At 45.2% G+C, this 19,235-nt stretch overlaps 2 protein-coding genes across 3 annotated transcripts in view; one reads left to right on the top strand and one right to left on the bottom strand.

Moving 5' to 3' along the window:
• The window catches only part of LOC135388869 (alpha-catulin-like), a 46,192-nt gene extending 27,571 nt beyond the window's left edge, over nt 1-18,621 (bottom strand). The window contains exon 1 of the mRNA XM_064618719.1: nt 18,515-18,621. Within this exon, the coding sequence (XP_064474789.1) occupies nt 18,515-18,601 (87 nt within the window). The 5' untranslated portion in view covers nt 18,602-18,621. The remainder of the gene's footprint in view (nt 1-18,514) is intronic.
• LOC135388872 (4-hydroxy-2-oxoglutarate aldolase, mitochondrial-like) overlaps nt 1-19,235 on the top strand; it is an 86,437-nt gene that overhangs the window by 46,889 nt on the left and 20,313 nt on the right. Inside the window, exon 1 of one of the 2 annotated variants that reach the window (XM_064618724.1) lies at nt 18,800-18,863. The exons of the other annotated variant lie outside the window; for it this stretch is intronic. The gene's annotated coding sequence lies outside the window, so the exon portion shown is untranslated. Of the gene's footprint in view, nt 1-18,799; nt 18,864-19,235 lie in introns of those variants that run through there. 2 annotated transcript variants of the gene reach the window in all.

The raw sequence follows: 19,235 nt of genomic DNA, 5'->3' as shown, positions 1-19,235 counted from the left end.
ATCACAGGCTGGTACTGCTCCCCCCACCATTGCGCACGGTCGCTTTTAGCCGCGTAGTTTAAATTGAATTTCTGCGATAATTATGACTCCGTGGTGTGAATTACTTCGCATGGTGCATCTTACTGGCCTACTTAACAGTTTTATAGGAAGAAAACAAGGTGTTAAAAATAACTTCTGTGCTACTTTAACAACCCTCGCTGAAGACGGCGTGTCTGAGCAACTTGTACGCTGCCGCCGAGTTGTTGGCGTACTCGGTCAGGTTCGAACTCGCAACCTTGTTATCAGTAGGCGCACACGCTACCAACAGGTGAACCGAGGCCGGTAGCACGTAATCAGCAGAGAAATAGGATCTCGTGCAGCACGTTGCAATTTTTACATGCTGGCCAAATAAAACAGTTCTAGCTCTCTCTTAGAAAGGAAATAGTTCTTAATTTGTCGTAGTTGAAGTGATAGAACATTCCATAAAAGCGGCCCGACGTATCCGTAAGTACCAAAGTTTGTGGCAAGGGCTACCGAAAGCAAAGATCATCCCTGCGTAAGGAATATGATTAATTGAGACACTCCAAGGAAGTAGCATGTGGCGTATTTGAAGAACTGGCAATCCTACGTACCTAATAAAATGACTTTGTACTTAAAGTATAAACATTCATCACGGGTATAGCTTCCTCCCCTTATCGGCCGTCTTTCTTGGTAACAACATGTTTCGAGGAAAGGATAAGATATTGAGCGTATCGGCTCTTCTCCGTATTTCAACGTACAAGTCAGCATCTCAATCAGTAGAAAAGCTAGTAAAGCAGTATAACGCTACATTGTAATGCCCTATGTTCCACCGATACTACGTATTTTCTTCGATATGTGTTTAAGCAGACCTGGAGAATTTCTGGCGAATAAACAATCCATTATTGTAACATATTTCTCTTCGACAAAAGATCCCGTTATCCCCGTTGCGAGCCCCATACCAGGAACAACGCCGCCTTTCCATTCCAGACACTGCCGCAGTGCCTTCTACGAAAACTCCCCCGTTTCTTCGGAAACAAAGACCCAGGCCGTGGAAGAGCAACGGGCAAATCCCTGCCTTATAAAGCGCAAGGGGGAAATAAATCGGAGAGAAGGTGCCTGACCTCGTGACCTCCGCGAGGGCGGGGCATCGATGCTGACGCATTGGCCTACTTCCAGTGACCCTGACCCCCCCATCACTTCATTGAACCCTTCATCTTGGATGCGTGCTCAGGTATAATGCGTTCTCGGGACAACTTGTCATGCGTGCCATCGCGATTTGATGGCACACGCATCACACACGGGGTAATACCCGAACGTGAATTGTTTGCCCAAGTTGTTGTCTGCCGTTTCGGCGAATGCAATTGAGCGTGCGTTGAGCATGGGTTGCACCCAGCGAGGTTGATTAATCTAATCATTGCGCAGCTAGCAACTGTCACGTACCGCTTTGCAAGTTGAATTTTGATGAGAACTCTTCTGTTGTGGGCTACGCGTGCAAATGTTATCTGGGTTGTTTTATTAGACGGTGTAGCCTGGCATGAAAACACACAAGTAAAACAGGAATAAGGTTAATCTGGTGACGTAAAGTTAGATTTCGTTGTTTTCGCTTTGGCTAGTAGAACAGATTGTCGTTTTCGCGCTCATTCATTAGCGAGTTTTTAGTGCATCGGATACGATAGAATAAGGTATCAAATCCAAGCATTTGCAATGTGACGTTACTTGCAGAGTGCGATTGGCTTCTCATGTTTTCGAAACTGTTATCGTGAACACTCTCCGATGTACTATAACTCCCTAATAGAAAGCTCTAGTAGATCGTAAGCACGGTTTACGGATACGATACGATAAACGAAGCTGTCAAATCAAAGATCGACAACGTGATGTCATCCACTTCGAAGGAGTAAGGCTGATTGGCTTATCGTTCTTTCGATGCCGTTATCGTGAACACTTTCTATCTACTAAAACTCGCCATTTATCTCGGCGCAGAGCTGCCCCCCAAAATGACGTGATATACGGTTACATGAACTGAGGAGAATAGGAGGAGTTCAATCTCATTGGGGGGGACATTTCTCCAATACAACCCTAGTACGACTAAACTGCCATATTCCACTTTCAGTTTATCTTAAAGGTAGAACGACGTTGCACTTATAATTTCACTCCACGCAGAAGAGCACACTCTGAAGGTGCGTGTTACGCAACCCTTAGTACATTGCTCACAACGTTTCCGTCATGCTTCCATGTGCATTCAAAATTCCGGTGTGTTTCGTCACGTAAGTCTGAAGAAATTGACATCAAATTGAAGAAAGAGAGAGAAAGAGAAACAACAAATGTCACATCACTTTGATTCTAAAGTTGGCTCTCCCGCAGAGCGGCTCTGCGATGCCGTGAAAGCACGCTTTACAGGAGGGCGACCAGAGACTGGGAATTCAATGCCAGCAAGCGCCAGTTTCACGTTCAAAGAATGCGGGAAGCGAGAACATTTTTAAAGTAATACCAAATAGGGGGTAGTGTGTCGCGCAAAGTGTATTTAGTCATGCGCTTCCTTGATGGGATTTCCTTTCGGAGAGTTGAGCACAATGTCGGGAGCATAATGAGGCTGTTCAAGGAATCACTCCCCATTTCGCGGACGAGACACTTAAGATTTTGACGGCGCTTTGCACGGTAATGAAGGGTTATTTTTAGAATGTTGACAGCAACATACAAAAAGGGATAGCTACCATAATGAATGAGAGAATATAGTGAAAGTATCAGTGGTACGTCTCGGCAAGTGAATGGAAAGTGGGTCTCTGTCATACACGCATTGAATTTACCAGTTTTTGCACCGGCATAGTACGGGGTCTGAATGTTTGTTTCGTAAAGCAAGGGCGTTTAAGAAGCATGAGAAGCTTAAGACACATCACGTGCTAGAGTGGCTGCTGTCGCTCAATAAATCAATTGGTTTGATCCGTAGGAATTAGCTCACATCACCACCCTTATTTTCGGTCCCCTGCGCCTGGAAATTATAATCGTTTCGTACTCGCAGTCAACATCCTGAAACAGGAGAAGCTGTTACGTTGATCGCTGGACTAAGTTCGTAGCTTCTACCGACGATCGAATGAGCATCTGCCACTGACTAGTCTACTACGTCGTCATTTCCGCATCGGATGAGGAGAGAAGATAATAGCTTTTAAATAACTGCCCCCCCCCCAAATAAAAGATTTGCACATTGTGGAGCACCTGCGTGTTATTCCCTTAGTGCACTTGAGCTTTGATCAGCACACGAAACAGCGGTAACGCTCTCTTAAACACACGGGTCTCGGAGGGTCACACCGCTGGTACTCCTAGCATCCCGGCTTCGCGCAGAGAAAAACCAGGTTTTTTTCCTTGTTTCTTTGGAAAGTCAAGCAGCCAGCGAGTAATTTAATGGACTTGTGTACTGAAATTCTTTTGAGAAAGGCATACACGGAACATTCGCATAGTCCTCCACTCTGACGGAAGAACCTGAAAGCAGGGTTAGCGCCCTTCCTAGTAACACAGCTTAGAATGCGGAGGATAGTGTGCGAGGTCGCAAACGAGATTAAGCAGGAAGGAAGGATTCCGAAAGCAGCAAAGTATGCACTCACCCTGGCATGAGTTGGCGGGGAAGGGGGACCCCTGAGGGGGCACGGCTCAGCGACGGGCGACATGGGCTCTCCGAAATGCACGCTGGGGGACCGCAGCCAGCGCCGGCTCATTGCCAGGTAGGCCCCCTCACTCAGACAGCATCCCTATCAGCGCAGGGCACGCATCCGCATACGCAGCACCCGCATCCGCACACTCGCACTGCACTCGCACCAAGCCGTTAATCCAGTCGATGAGTCGTCCACGAGCACCGTAGTCCACCGTGGTGAAGAAGAAGGTGATGAAACGCGGGGAAGAAAGGACGGTCGGATCGCCAAAAGATTCGTCGCAGCCTCGGCGGATGATAGACGCGGAGGCTACGATGTGTGTAGTCCCCCGTGACACGATCGGGAGGGTGTCAAGGTGAAAGCAGCGGAGCAAGACACTCAATGCGTCGGCGAAGAGCGGTGGCTTTACGCGAGCGCAACACCACGATGTTGGGCCTGCATCCAAGACGAAAGCCGTCGCTTTTGGAGGTTACGGCATCTTCCTTGTGGGGGATGGCTGGCTGGGCTGCGTGTTTGGGTCGAGCACCTTTCGGCCGGCGGGTCGCGGGGAGACGCGCTTAGGCGCATGCGCCCGCTAGGCGGACGGCGCGATCGAAATCCTGCCTGCATCGACGCCGTCCCACAAAGCGCTCCCAGCGCAGAATCCCGCTGTGTTACATCGTTCATCCCAACCAGCCGCTCTGGTTGTCGGACGCTCCAGATTGCATTCGCGGGGATGCGGTACAGTGTTGCCTTTCCATTTGGGGCACTTTTGTCAAGGTTCTCTGAATGTTTCTTCGTGTTTCCGTGCGAAACTGTCATTTGTCACTAGTGGTACTGTGGAAATGATGTTCCAGTGATGCTAGCGGTCAATACATCGTCAGCAGTGGACCCGGAACAGTGTTTAAAACGTCGGTGTGTGCACTGCAGTGCATTCTTAAAGGCTTATTGTTAAATATAGCAAATATTTATTGCGTATTTCCATTTCAGTTGGTCTCTTGAAAAGTTTCCAGTCACACAAAATGAACAACAAAATATAAATAGACTGATATCAGAACGAAACCGACTTCGTTCAACCCCCTTATTATCATTTGTTTTCACGATTTCGTTCCGCAGCAGTGCTGCCATCTAGCAGATGTGACGTCAGGAAATACTTGAGCAGCTAAACAATGCCATAGTTCGGTGCAGTTGCGAATAACACGCGCGTGTAAACATCGCTGAGCAACATAAATAACTTAGCTCGAAATAAAATAACGCCGGGGCATTTATTTTGCGACCCTCTTAACCCCTTTTTGCTCCTAAGTTGTCATCGCCGATGACATTGGAATCTTCTCATCTCTATAGCCCCGAGAAACGCCCGTTTATTTTTCTTTATTTATTTTTTTGAAACAAAACCGCCTCGGAGGCCTTGCTCTGTTTCTGGTGGGACAACTTGGCTTCTCTCCAACTTCTCTTTCTCGGCATTGCATTGTAAAGCGGGCGCGAACTTCTTCGACGTCGCTGGCCCGATCCAGCGAATGACAAGCAGTCCTATCATGCAGCTTATTCATGACAGCTGCTGCGATAGTAGTGAATCGGAGATTCGCAAAAAAAAAAAAAAAAAAAAAAGGAAAAAAACTGCAAAGAAGAAAGAGAGAGGGAGAGAGATGCCTAAAAATGTAGCTGGAGTCTGCGAGTACAAAGCAGACAAGAAAAACGAATGAAATATGTTGTTTTTAAATCATGCTCTTATTTTGCTTGACTGTGACGACGGCCGTTGCTGTCTTCGTTGCATTTCGCGTGGCGTGCGAACGCCCCCTGCCGAGTTTATTTTATCGCGCTTATAAAGTGGCAGTAACTGTTTTGAAGGCCGCGACGACAGAGAAGACAAAAGGGGGTAGAGGAGGCAAGAAGAAAATGGAGAATGGGGTGACTCTCGTCCAATAAAGATAACCGTGCCCTCCGAATGAGGCACCAGCAATTTGGAGATGGGGCGATGCCCACTCGAGGGAACGGAAACACAAGGAAGAGGCGAGGATGCGTAATGTTACATCACTGCAGACGTGGATGTGTGGAGAGGGAGAGAGTGTTTTTGGGTTTGCTTTGTAGCGAAAGTGTTGGAAATGAGGTGCGGATAGTTTTTGTGTTGTCTCGCTGAAAGAGGGCATGCATACAGGTGACAGTGATGACTCTTGCACAGTGAAGAGTTTTACACCTCTCGGGTGTAAATATCTTGGAACTAGGATGAGGCAAACCTGCTGGTGTATAGTATATGTGAAAAAGGAACCATTTCCTTGGGTTTGAGGCAGCACAAGAACCCAGACAAACAGTACGAAGCAGAGAGGTTTGTCTTCTTGTGCAGCCTCAAACTCGAGGAAATGGTGCCTTTTTCATGCGGGATATGTTTTCCTAGGGCACAGATCGCCACACAGATCGTGCATCATCATCATCATCATCATCATCACCACCACCACCACCACACACATAAAAGGGAGGCCTCACCCCACCCTACTAATTTCCACTGAACCGAAGTGCCGTTGCCCGGGTGTACTCCAGCGGACACGTGGAGCATTGCAACTTTCTAATTTCTCGTGTATCTCACACAACACACATAGCTGAAACGAAGCTACCACGTATTCTTAATAAGCTCAGCGCGTAAGATGCAGCTATCTTTCCCGAATTTGGTGGTAATGACTGCGCAGATGACGATTTCCTTTTGCATTCGTAAACTTTCCTATTTAGGGATCTGAACTTTGACTCAATTTGGCATATCACTGCTCAGACGCTGCCTTTTCTTTTTGGGGATATCAGTTTGTGCGGCTTCCCCGCTCTGGACCACTTCTATGTAACTAGGAAATAAAATAATTGGAATAAAATGTGCGACTCCACCAAAGGAACGACACACAGGTTGTTTTGCATGTCGCGAAAGTTCACGCAACTAAAACCGCAGCTCAATTAGCAAAAACCTTATCCCTCAATTCGCATTGTCCTAGAAGTGCAGTACACAGAACTACTACACAGAAATTCTTTGACACCGTTTGGGTGTAAACAGTCATATGGCGAACACATTTGCGATGTAAGTTTCGCATCGTACAAAAAGATGTTTCGTACAACGCCCTTCTAAGTGGGTAATCTTCAAAAAGCACCATTCGAAAGGGCGTATTCTGCACAAAACACCGCTTCAAGGGAACACAGTTTCAGGTGGGTGTTTCGAGAACAACTTTTTACACTGTAACACCTCGCAGTTGAGCCTCCTGAACAAAAAAAAAAAAAAAAAAAAAAGAGAGAGAGAAAGCGGGATAACATTTGGGGGGCTCTCTCTCCGATGATCCACGAAGTTTTGGACGTGGAATTTACTTTGTTGACTTCTAATTTAGCTAAATTAATAGATTTTATTTTATTTTATTAGCTAAATTAATTAATATTTAAAGATTAAACTTGGGCGAACCCCATACCAAACCGTAAGGTCAGCCACGTATGTGTTATTGAAACTGAATTGAATTGAATTGAAACTTTATTTTACATTGTAGCATTAGGAAAAAAAAACGAATTCTACGTGAAAACACTACGTTTACATTCTGAAATCTGTAAAAAAAATAAGAAGAAAGAAAGAAAGAAAGATAAATACTCGGTGGCTTCGGTCTTTCGCAAACTAATATCCCAGCGACAAACACCCGACCCAATACTAATGGGTTCGTGATCGTATCGCCAGGGAAGGCAGGGAACCTATAAGCGCGGCATGCCTGCAACACCTGTCGGTCGAAGAACAACGACCGCGACGACGACGACGACGCTGCGAGGGGTTACAGCCCGACTACTATTTCGGATCGGACGCCCTCCCGTCGCTTCCACGCGAAACTCATTTGCCTGGTGAGATTGGCGGCCCGGATTTCATGCTTCGCCGTGCAGGAACGCTATACACAAGCTTTGCGCCTGCGTTGTCGGCTAGTACAACGGATTTAAGCGGGACTCAAGCATCTCTTTTATTCGTGAGAAAAATAAAAATAAATAAAAAGAAGAGGAGAGCGTCATGAGGGAAAAGACGCGTTGAAGGAAAAAGAGAGGGTTTACTTCGCGGAGTTTTGTTTGGAAGCGAAGAGCAGGCAACAAGTGGCTGCTCACTGAGACAGTTGAGGCTCAGGTTTCGCGGTTTATGCATGGTCTCAGGAAAAGCTTGATGTGTTTACAGATGCTTTGAGAATGAAGCTATCTGTGCGGTGACTGGGAGTATTCATGTGTAGCGTTTTCGTCTCGGCGGTCGCCTATTGCCTTGTTCGTTCGGGCTTGGTGATAAGTGGCTCGTTATTTGCTGTGTGCTTGCGATAACATTATTGCGCAGCGCTATCTGAAATGTGCATTTAAGGCTGTGCAGGTTTAGGCTCATTTCAGGCTAACGTTTTTGTCGTTCGTTCATTTGAAAAATAGTACCTAAGGGCAATCGAGGCCCGTAGGTTCGAATGGGTCCATTTTCGCTCCGCGAAAAACACGGACGAGGAAAACGTCAGTGTGAAATCAGTTACGTCAGGAGAATTTGCGACGCATATCATCAGCCACGCTTTTTTTTTTTTTTTTTTTCCCTTGAGAGAGCGCTGTCCGCCTTGCAGACATATTTCTGCAGTGAGTCACTGATGCCGGTGGATTTCATTGGGAAACGCCATACACAGGGTGTCCCAGAAAACGTGTCATTGAATTCTAATAAAAAAAACTACGCCACCTAAAATCATGCGGTCAACGGCATTTGTTCTTACTAGGTTTTTGCCACCTCCTGATGTGCATGTCATGTAACCTAAGTTTAATTATGTAAATTTTTGCGAAGTGAACTCGGAAATTTGCCAAGTAAAGGTCACTTTTTTACCCCACCAACATGAAGAGCGTGCCCAATTTACTCAAATTCGTGATAATTGACAGTGATATTCAGGATCTATCCCATCAGGAAAAATAGCCGAACATCATGCTTCTCGGGGCACTTGAGTATAACGCGCGAGGACTTTTCGAGCGCAATCGCTGTCAGTCCGACGAAAGGAGGTTGGAAACCCAGCCCACAGAGTGATAGTAGAAAAAGTGACAGTTCCTGAAATTGGGAGAAGGAAGGTATGGTCCCAGCCGAAGCCGGACTAGATAAGCTATGTCTGTGTTATCTCTTTCTACCATTTCCAACCTCCTTTCGTCGGACTGACAATGATTTCGCTGAAAAATTCGTCGCGCGCTATCCTCTGCGAGCTCCGTAGAGCACGATTTTCGGCTATTTTTTTCCGATACTATAGCTCCTCAATATTCCTGTCAATCATCATTAATTTGAGTAAATTCGGCACGCTCTTCACATTGGTGGGGTAAAAAAGTGACCTTTACTTGGCAAATTTCCGAGTTCATTTCGCAAAAATTTACATAATTAAACTTAGGTTACATGACATGCACATCAGGAGGTGGCAAAAACCAAATAAGAACAAATGCCGTTGACCGCATGATTCTATGTGCCGTGGTTTTTTAATTAAAATTCAATGACACGTTTTCTGGGACACCCTGTATATGGCGTCTTACGAAAAGGACGTAAAGGACAAAAACGTCACCAACTTTTTTTTTTTTCAGCCTCCACGTCATCACTTTGATACTGGTGCGGTAACCCTCTATGACACGACCTGTTAGAAGGCACTCTCTCATTCCTTCTGTCAAATTAAACATTCGATGCGGAACGATCCCTTTGTACTGCGCGCTAGTAAAGGCCCCCTCTAAAAATAGCGCTCAGAGCGAAAAGAACAGGCAGTGAATCCTATTTGGCGCCATATTTTTAAGGTCAGCCCACACAGTGTACAACCCACGCTTCTTCTCCATCGCTCCCTGCTTTCATTGACCGTTTCGTGCTGAATCAAACTTTCCCTCGTGTTGTCGACCCAGGCGGAGCATCGTAGAGACGTGCTCCAAGTGCCATCGTCAGCATTTTTTCTTCGTAGTATTTTTTGAAATCTTTTCGAGCACCTTATACTTTCTTGTGTCTCAGACTACAACTCTTTTTTATCCACACACACACACACGCGCAGCCACGCAACAAATCCTGCTGACAAACCAAACAACTCGTTTCTTCCCGTGTGTACCCTCTATTAGCGACAAACGAACAACAAACTGTAGAAGGGCTTTAACGTCTTGAAAAGAAGTATTTACTCCTTTATAAGTGTAGACGACCTCAGCGTTTAGTCCTGTAAAACGGAGCACTTGGAGGCGGAAGAACGTTTTAGCTTTGTAAGCGATTCTTAGTGATGTAGTTCACAGACGCAAGTCATGTTGACGCAGGAAATAAAAATTCGTAGATATTTTGCACATTGTACTCCTGAAGTCTCAGCTCACCGTGCTTGTATGTAACATCCCAACCCTTGCGGAGGACAGCGTGCTGTGTTCTGCACACTGGAAATTAAGAGGAACCTCGAAGATCGCATTATTCATCCACCAAAACTGCCACAAGAACCATATTGCCGTGATACAAGGAACGTGCCAACAGAGTACAAATGCAAAACGGTGTCAGCCGACTATATTGCTGGCGTATTTAAATTAATTGCGCGCGGCACCGATGGGAGTCTGCAGGTGAAGCCTGCTTTACGTTTTTGTCCCGGATTCTTCGGAATGCCAAGCGACTTGAACCATGCTACGGGGTTTATGCCTTCCTCGAACCGGTATACCTGCGCATTGGTACTAGAAGGCGAACACGCTACCTATTGATCCAAGGAGGAGTTCTTCTTTCTTCTTTTTTTTTTAAATACATGTACAGGATAACAACAACTGCGAGAACATCTTCCTGGACTATAGGTATATAGCTTCTACAAACAACTACCACATCCGACACTCTAAAAACAGAACTTTACCGCATAGCACGCTGTACGCTCACCATTGCCACGAATGATAGGGGTTATCGCTTCTGATTCGAAGAGAGAGGGGGTGTACACCTTTTAGTGACCAATCGCCGCGGCACGTCACATCGAGATATCATGTGATTGGGAAAGAGTGGGTCGTTTTCAAAACAAACGCACGTTGCTGTTGTCGTTGTGTAACTTCGTTGCATGTTGTCTCCTCGTTTTTTTCTTCTTCTTACAAACAAACAAACAAACAAACAAACAAACTTCGTTGTTTTCGTGTTTCGTGAGATGAGGTCAGGGTAGTGTATGCCTCGTATACATGAAGTTTTCCTTCTTATCTCCTTCGCGCAATGGCATCCATAATCGGAAACAACCATCAAAACAACGCATGTGATCGGTGGTTGCCAACGGCGGGTCGTGACATCTGGCGTTGTGACGTAGATTGTTTGCAAACAGCCAGTCGTCTGTTATCGTACATCCAATTTCTACAAAGAGGCGTACGCCCCCCTCTCTCTTCGAATCGGAAGCGATAACCCTGTTATTCGTAGCAGTGGTTGACACATAGCGTGCTGTGTGGCGAAATTCTGTCTTTTGAGTGTACGCGCACGCTACACATTTGCAGTGCTGAATATAATCAAGTTTTGAAAGTCGTGTCGCCGTGTTCATTTTATACACTCTCAAAACAGAAGCTCACCACATAACCACCGCTGAAAGCCAACCACAAAGTAGAATTATGCAGTTATCGCTCTTGATTTGTGAAAAGCGCCGGGCGTACATTCTGTGACAATTACCAAAGCGGCATAAGTGTCACAAAAAGACGCACGCCTCCCGTTTTCAACAAAGCAGGGGAGAGGACGATGTTAATCGGGATGATGGTTTGGCTTTCCCACTTTCCCTTTTCCAATGCATTCCCACTAGTACGAACATGCCCAATGGCAGAGTAGAAGGAACCGATTCAGCTACGTCGATGAAATTAAAAATAAGCTCGCGAAAGTGAGCTTATGGTATTATGGTGTAAGTGGTCGTTCTTCATCAACAGGCGATACTCAGGATCCCTACAAGTTCGTTGATGATTACCGGCTCAAATCTGATATCTGCCGATGGGGTCGGTCACCCTAGTTGTAGGATGTCTACCGAGATCACAAGCGACGCCACAGCGGTCGGTCTGCGGATTGCTTTTGCCCACCTGAGGGTTCTTTAACCCCCGTATGTAACGTCCCTCGCTGAAGACGGCGTGTCGAAGCAACTTGTAGCCTGCTACCAAGTTGCTGGCGCCCTCGGCAGGGTTCGAACCGTTAACCTCGGAATAGGTAGGCGAACGCGCTACCGACTGAGCCATCGAGGCCGGCGTTGTAGGATGTCTCGATCGCACACTTACACAATGAAACTGCCTACGTCGTCCTACATTCGTCCCTTCCTTGTAATGTAGATATTTCCAAGAGACCCGAAAAAAAGAAGAAGAAATACCCCCTTTCCGTTCTTAGAGGCCGTCTGAGGAGGGAAAGATGCACCCGTACATCGGAACGGCGGGACTGTATTGATCGTCCTGGGCGTCCGGGAGTCCCATGCGATGAGACGGGACACCCCAGATGGTATAAGTTGAGCGGAGTATGACCTATTGCAGACAATGGTCCATATACAAAGAGCCTGTGGAGAAGGCAAGAGGGTTTCAGTTCGAGAAAATATTCGCTCTGTCATACTCGTACTTTACAGAGGGTGAAATGGGTGACGCTTCCTCTTCTCCGAAGAAAATATAGAGCGCGAAGTTGAGGGTAATATGCTGGGAGACGAAGACGGAAATGACATGAAGGATGTAGACAATGGGGAGGTGCTTGCAAGTTGCAGTGCAATTCCGTGCCAAGTTTTGCTTCTGTACGGTCGTGGTCGAATGGTCGAATTTTAACTATTTAAAACGAAGCGTTAGGACCGTTCTGCGTCATACCGACCATCACTTCAGGAATATTACGATTAGTACGAAGATAACTAGGCAGCATCACATGTGCCAAACAGCTCCTCGCAAACGGGCACTTTGTCTGCAAGCAAGGACCCCTCAGAAGCACAAAAGAGAGAGAGGGTAGTAGATAACGTGAAAGTTTATCGTTATTTATTACGGGAAAATTTATTATGTACGTTATTTTACTGCCAATTGGATGCGGGTCTGTTATGCCGAGTTTACACTTCGCAAAAAAAAATATTAAAAAAATCTTGCCGTTCCTAATGAAAATGGTGAACATAATAAAGGAATCATTCTATATACACCCCGTTTTACGACCGACGAACATTATGATACCCGGACATGGCCCTAGAAAACAGCCTAATTTTCCCCCATTGGGGGCTGATAGTGTACGATCGTTATACTTCACGTACACTGTCCCAGATACTGTTCACTTTCACTGATTGGGCACCCAATGCCTTTACGTTCGTCAATTAAACGGGCTACGCAAACTATTTGGCTCTGCGCCAAAACGTTTTTTTTTTTCTTTGCAAGAACAAATCACTTTCCTTTCTTTTATCTACTACGTTTCCCGGAGAGGCTATTTGTCGAGGTCCTGATAGGAGACGTTGACCACTGGCCAGATTCCACTTTTTTTACTTGCCTTGTTCGTTTGGTTCAGACAAGTGCACCTAAACTCTAAACACGTGGATTCTGTACCTCCTAACCGCCAATTAGCGGTCATTTATTATCATTTGCTGAAGGCACACAAGTTGAATAGTGAAAACGTAATAGTCGAAAAAAAACGTCCGGTTCTTTCTGCCCCTTTCGGTGTATGTGCATGTGAATTACGCCAAGAGGCTTGAACGCGAATATAAAGCGTGTACCAACTTACGAGTATCTGAAAGTGAGATTCGAGGCCACAAAGTGATTCGTGAATTAATGGTTAATTAAGTAAAAAAATGACACAAAAAACGATCTGTCAGACGAGGGATGTTTCAATACATCTTTCTGGCATTTTGTTTCAGAAATAGATGAAAAATGGAAGATAGGCGTTTCAATTCATGTATATTTTTATTTTCAATTGATTTCATTCATTAATATATTTATTTTGATAAACACCATGCATTAGAAGTTGTTCTCGCGTCGCTTCATGGCCAATAGCCTTTCGCGCAGGACTCACGAGTTTACGCGTGGAACTGACGCTAAACTTAGCGCCCTTTCCTTTCGATGTGATATACTCAAAAGAACGTAATAAATCATGTTGACAGTCAGAGCTCACTTCCAACTTCCTGATTGGCTTCTTTAAAGGTCAACTTGCTTTTCTTCGCTCTTTCCCTCATAATACATCACTTAATCTCGCTTTCAACAAACGGGAAGTCACATAGGAAAGGAGTTGCCTCAGGACAGAAGTTACTTAGTTAGTTAGTCACATAGTTACTTGAGCGCTGTCGATACCATATGTTCACCACGACCTGAGAAGATGTTCAGTTCGCAGTTCTGTATTTCCTGAAGAACGAAGGTATTCTGTCCTTGCGAGGTGACGCGTCGCCATTTTTCGCAACTTGTTTACGAAAAATATGAGGCATTCTCGCAGTCGCAGACGAGTTGGTCAGGGCCAAAATATTTTTTGCGCAGACGACACTAATGATGAAACGTCACTCGCGCTTCTGTTTTAAACGGATAGCAGACGACAGAAGCGGTTCAGGCGGTTAGCAGACGACAGAAGCGAAGAACGTCGTCCGCGATGTATGCGCGCTCAACTGATTTGCATCTTTCCTTGTGAGGTTGTTTCGCCCAAGCGCTGGTTTCGGACCAAGAGTAGGATGAAGGATAAACGTTAAAACGCACACCACGCTGGGTTTAGCCGTAAACACGTTTCCGAAGCTTTGCGCTGCGTCAGAAGAGTCACGTCCGTGGAAGATCGAATTAGTCGCAGCGTATTTACGAGCTTCACAAGAATAACTACCGTAGCAAAGTCAAGGTCCTTTTGTATGCTTACGACCCCGTATACTTTACTACCTGTTTTTTTTCTGTTTGTTTGTTACCATCCTTCGTGAAGAAGGATAAAAATAACGTCGGTTTCTGCCACTTTGGTTTTTCCTGTATTTATGATAAATTACAACATCTCCTTGCCAAGTGTTGCCTTCGTTATATTTTGGATTGCACATTATTTTGCTGTTTGTTGTTTTGTAATATGTGGTCTATAGTAAGCTGAAGGTCAAAAGAATGTTATTCATTAAAATACTAATTTTCCCCCGACAACCATCATTGGAACAAACTGTCCCCTACAAACGCGTGAAAAGAAAACAACTAGCATTTTTTTCAGGAGCCCCTTTGAAATGTTAAGTTCTGCTACAATTATATCTCAGTTACAAGTTTGCTTTTGGTACATACTACGTTGGTGTTGCAATGTTTAGTTAGAACATCTTTGAAATGTAAAGCTTTGTTGCAGCTCTCTCTCTCAGTTCTCAGTTGCTTTTGTATTGTGCAGTGTTGTATTGTTAGTGATTATGCTGGCTACCTGTTGCTTTCTTCTGATGTATTTATTCTTTAGTGACTTGCAGCGGTAACATGTGCCACTTATTTGTAATTATGACTGTGTTTTAGTTGTTTTATGTTGGTTTCTCCTGCTATAATGCCTGGCGGCGAAGTAAGGAAACAAGGATTTGTAACACTATAATACCGCCAGAAATAGCTTTAATGCATGGAATTATGTCAGCAACTAGATATTATAATACTACGTACGGTTTATGTTAAACAAAAGTACTGTTTGCGCCACACGTGTTCGGATTAGAAATAATCTACCTGTCCAACGTCCACAGAAACACTGATACGAAACTAACGGACACAGTGACTCAATCTTGTAGCCGCCACTCTTCCGGCCCGATGCATTAACCAACAACAACACCGCGAGACGTGGACCGCACTGACAGCCGCGAATGTGCTGTGACAGTCAGACAGTACATTGTCTATTGCTTGTTCCTCAGCCTTCCAAAGAGTGGCGCGGAGTGGGCATCTAATGCCCGGAGAAAAAAAAACAAAGAAAAAACAAAAGGAAAGTCGAAACAATAGATACATGTACGAAGTTTATTCTGTAGCAGATTCTTTTTGCGATTGCCACGAAAGAGGGCCGAAGACGATGAAGTAAGATGACAACAACAAACGAGAATCAGGGTCAGATTTGGTATAACGCGGTAAACAAATATTTATTCCTCTCGTAATAACATTCGGGGAGATGGCAAGGGGGAAAACGCTATCCAGAGTCCGATTCCATCAGCATCCTCCCAAAATAGCGCCGTTTGGTGGCGATCTCCTGAAACGAGCGCGAGCGGCCTCTGTTCTTTGGCCTGCGGGGAAGCTGCCGTAGCAGGGACACCGATACGTTGTGATCTCGAGTATGACCTGCCACGGCACTGGGCGTCGCGTGAGCACCAGCAACCGATTTGACCACGTACTTCTGTTAATGCTTTACTTTTTTTTTTACTCGGTTCTTCTTCTGGCGTCATGTTGGAGCTGAACTCGAACAGAATGTTTGGGACAAAAGAGCAGCAAAGCTGGAAGAATCGAGCTGAGAAAATGAATCGAAAAGGAGAGCTGTCTGGTTTCTAACAAGTACGCTCTAAGGAAAAGAAAGAGTAATTAAACTTACTTTTTGTGGACTTGATGTATCGCCACAGCCATTACTCCCTTTCGGGCATAAATGCACGCGAGTGTATGAGAAGTTTAGGGATTGCTTGCAGTGCTCTGAGAGTAAACCTCAGGCTCAGGTAACTAAAATGGGGGAGTAATTGCAAAGTAGAGGACTACAAGTTGTAAGTACCCCCAGTTTAATTCCACCCCCCCATAGAGTGTATAACAGTGATATGTTATACGAAATTGAGGACAAACAATACAGGAAGAAACGATGTGTTTCCTTAATAATGTGTAAGATACCATCATCTTGTTGCTTCATAAAGAAAATCGCGAGTAAAACAAAATATACTGTCACTGAAATTATGTCTATAGAGTCGGTACACACCGAATAGCTTTAAATGAATTGCTATCGCGTTACAGGTGTATGTTTCCGAGGCTGGTCAACATGACCCTCCAAACCCTTCAAAACCAGGGAGTACATATGTGAAGGCGTTGCTGTTCACGGAGTTAACTAAAAACTGGTCACTTTGGAATTAGCGCAGACTGAAACATCGGCGTGAGACAGCACCGTCACGAAGATAATGTCCGCCGAGTTAGTTATCAAATTCAATATTATTTTATTTTTTATTTATTGAGATACCTACGACGCCCGTACGGGGGTACAGTGAGGGGGGAGTAATCACAACAACAAGGAGAATTAAAACACGACACCAGCCCAATCAAACATAAATATATATACAATAAAAATTGTATTAAAAGTATAATATAATGACAAGAATTGTAGTTCACATTCAAGGTTAGGATCAAATCAAAAGCTCGCAACAATTGTGAAAACAAATTTCAAGCACGAAAACGTCTTCGACACTGCTTTTGTTTCACTTTCATGTTTTCATAAATGGTGTTTATTTTTCTTCTCTATCTCTTTTCTTGGTTGTACACGAGTCCACAATGGACCAATCAAGTTGACTTGAGACCACCAACCGGAAGGTGTAACCGAAAGAACATACACCACACATGTTGACCCACTACCATGTTAAGTTCACAAGCAGTTTGTATCTTGTTTTCTGTGGTTTTAATGAAAAACGTGAATTAGACTGTGACGACGCTCGAGCAGAAAAGAGAGAGAGAGAGAGAGAGAGAACCCCCCCCCCTAAAAATGTTGCATTGCCGAAGGACAAACTGAAACAACAAGGACTATTATGAAAGCGGAAGAAAATACAAAAAGCCTTTGTAATATAGTGCTTCGCTAATAACCTGTTTTTCATTTCACGCAGCTCTTTTCGTCGCTGTCAGCGCCAGGTGGCCATTTTCATCCCCGAAAATATTACCGAGGTGCGCAAGAATAGCGAATGATAAACAGATAAAAATAAAAGCTAAATTTCGCGCCTGTATCCAGGTGTTTTTTTTTTTCCTGTAGCTTTGTCACAACCTCCTGCGAGGATCTTGGCACGACGTAACAAATACTACAACCTATACGATGCGTTGGCGTGCGAGACAGCGCTTTGCCGTCTTGTGTCTCGCGTGCAGTGATATAGTGATTGCCGTGTACGCGCGAGAAACACATGCGGTACAAGGTCCATGCACTGCTCGGGCTTGAGGGAGCCGCGTCAGGTTATCTGTCGGCGTGAGCGAGTAGGTTGAGTTTGCTGTCCCGTCTTCTCACGGAAGCTTGCCTTCGTCGCGTTCTTTCGATTTTTGCTATATGAGGAGGCCAGGAGGGAATTGTTCTCCAGAATGAATTGCTGCTGGCTTAATTCCTGTTCTGAATTTCTGACAGTGCTTGCGTGGGCGGCGGCTTGCACTTGTGTTTTTTTATCAATGCCTACACAGTCAATGGCGATACAAAACATCACATTCTTCTTCTTTTTTTGTTTTTTTTTTACTTTTCACATCATCGGGTGATCGTTGGCTTCTCTCTATTTTTATACTTGACATTTGCACTTTTTTTCTTTTCATTCCAACATTGTAATCAGTTGGACAGTTTGTTCATTATTTCGACAATCAACTGAATCATATCCTCAACCGCAGAGTTTGAACACGGACAAAGTCTGGAGTAAATTGCAACTGCCACCCACTGAATCCACACAGGCGTTTCAGCACAGACAAAGCGCTCAACGCTAGCGACTTCCCACGTCCGCGAAACAGAGAAACAAGCAGACGAGCCTCAGCACAACGTTCGCTGAACACGCGCGAACCTGAGCAGATTGGTGCGACGTAACCCGACCATTTCGTCGATCCAACCTCACAGATCACGTCCAACCGCCTGACACGTGATGCTTCCACGTCTAAATCCCACCAAAGTGATCGAGACCGCGAGATTTTGCGCGAAATCGTAACCTCTTCAAGTTTCCCGGTTGTCTGATTCTCCTGCCTACATTTGTGTAGCAGACGATACATGTTTTGCTCCCAATTGTAAACAATGTTGAAGAACGTGGGAGCTCCCTCTGACGCATACGTGCTCGTGAGACGGAAAGAGTGCTATGCGAGATGGCAACAGGGCCTACCTGTTGTATCAGGGGAGCGAGGGTTTTCTCGATGGACTTTATTTTGATCTCCAGGTTTCTCGGTTCCGTCTCGCCGGCGGCTGCCATCTTGACAAACAGCGACGCCAGGGCGGGGATAGGAGAGGAGCGCGGCGGCGGCGCTCGCATCGCCTCATCGAACTGTGTTCGAAATGAATTCGGTAAAAGTGTGCGTAAATTATATTTTTCACAGCAACGTTGTTTCGCGAAGTTTAGTACCTTTATAAGGGTAGAATAGTTTATGAGAGCTACGAAATCGAAATCAGACGGGTGCCGCCATCTTTGTTCGTTGTACGCGGACAGGTGTTGTGACGTTGAGTACACTGTAACGGTGAGTACCCTCATGAAGGAGACCTTACGTAAAAGACGGAGACATTTCACAATTAGGAGTTGTATAAGAGTCGACGACGTGGTGGCAACTGCATTCCTGTATACAAAGTTGTATACAACACATTACCTATCCGCTTTGTTATAACCCCGTGTTATATAACCGAGTGTGAATGCGCAACCCTATTTCTGAACACGTGGGTGAATGGTGCGGTAATTTGTGGCCGCACCATGCCAGCTTCATCAACACGCAACACAAACACGCCAACGAGCGTTGCCGTACCCATAGCAACATCCCGTTTCCATGGCCACGTTCGACCTTTTCCCCCTTTCATTCTCGTCCCCAGCGTTCAGTTGTTATTTACTTCGTTATATA

The sequence above is a fragment of the Ornithodoros turicata genome, chromosome 3, assembly GCF_037126465.1.
Source record: "Ornithodoros turicata isolate Travis chromosome 3, ASM3712646v1, whole genome shotgun sequence".
In the NCBI taxonomy this organism is placed as follows: Eukaryota; Metazoa; Arthropoda; class Arachnida; order Ixodida; family Argasidae; genus Ornithodoros; species Ornithodoros turicata.
The sequence above is the reverse complement of the archived record's forward strand: the minus strand, read 5'-3'. Positions and strand labels throughout refer to the sequence as shown.